A 1,192-nucleotide genomic window follows, 5' to 3' on the forward strand; every position below is an offset into this window, starting at 1 on the left:
CACACCCCCACTTCTTTGTATCTCCTCGATACCTGATTACATTAGGGAGAAGAGTTGTTCTACTTTTTGCCTAATTAAGTCCCCGACCCACCTCGCCAACTCTACTCCCTGCTCAGTCCCCTCGTTCTACGTGCCGAAACCAGGACTTTGATAGCCAGAACGCCTAATCGAAGAACAATTTACTCATATCCTCAAAAACGCACGCGCCCAATCATACGCTCCCTTGCGCCATTTTGCACTAATGGGTCAAAAACGTTTTTCTGGGCAAGATTTAAAGCATATCGATCGCTTCACACCGATCATCGTTTGATCCTACCCTCGACATTTCGTGTTTCGCTGACAGTTTTCTCCATTTCTTCTTTTCACGCCTTCGACAACCCTCATTAGACCTTTTTAAAAAGTGTACACAAGTGGGCGGCTGGTTGTTTATCTTTCCGTCTAGCCGTGATCTGAGAGAGGTGTTCTCTATTAGGGTAAAATGCTGGGTGAGGATTCTGTCATCAAAATGGCCCAAACTCAAAAGTACTGACAGGCTCTTAGCGAAATTGTAAAATAGTAGGTGGGTTGCCTTCTCTTAGGTCCCGATATAGTTAGTATTTTTTCGGAAAAAAATATATTTGTCTGTCTATTTGTTCATGTATTTACTTATTCTTATATTATACATGTACTTCATATATTTGAAATTTGAAATCACATTCATTCATTCATTCATTCATTCATTCATTCATTCATTCATTATTATATTTATTTTTAATTTATTTGTAAATTGATTTGTTTATTTATTCATTTGTAAATTTATTTTTTGGTTTGTCAATCTATTTAGACGTTGAAAACGTGCAGACTGGTGAGCGGGTGGTAGTTTATCGTTCCGTCTGGCCGTGATCTAAGAAATGTGTCCTCAATTGAGATAAAATGCTGGGTGGAGATTTTCTCTCTCTTTAGAATGGCGCAAACTGAAAGTGTACTCTGGCAGGGATCAACCTGGGCGGGAGATTGACAGGCTTTTAGAGAAATAATGCGGTAGTAGGTGGGTGTACTGTCCTAGGTCTCGATATAGCAAATGTTTATTTGGGAAAATATTTCTTTACTATTCATAGTTTGTTCTCTGATTTATGCATTAGTTATATTATTCTGCTTTATCTATCTATCTATCTATCTATCTATCTATCTATCTATCTATCTATCTATCTAT

The 1,192-nt window shown here is 37.9% G+C and overlaps 1 protein-coding gene across 1 annotated transcript in view; it reads left to right on the forward strand.

Moving 5' to 3' along the window:
• Window positions 1–1,192, forward strand: part of PIN (insulin precursor) — a gene marked incomplete in the record, with an annotated part of 75,720 nt that overhangs the window by 45,134 nt on the left and 29,394 nt on the right. Inside the window, 2 exon segments of the mRNA NM_001204686.1 lie at window positions 85–102; window positions 105–114. Coding sequence (NP_001191615.1) covers window positions 85–102; window positions 105–114 — 28 coding nt within the window.

The sequence above is a fragment of the Aplysia californica genome, unplaced genomic scaffold (genome assembly GCF_000002075.1).
Source record: "Aplysia californica isolate F4 #8 unplaced genomic scaffold, AplCal3.0 scaffold00858, whole genome shotgun sequence".
Taxonomy (NCBI): domain Eukaryota; kingdom Metazoa; phylum Mollusca; class Gastropoda; order Aplysiida; family Aplysiidae; genus Aplysia; species Aplysia californica.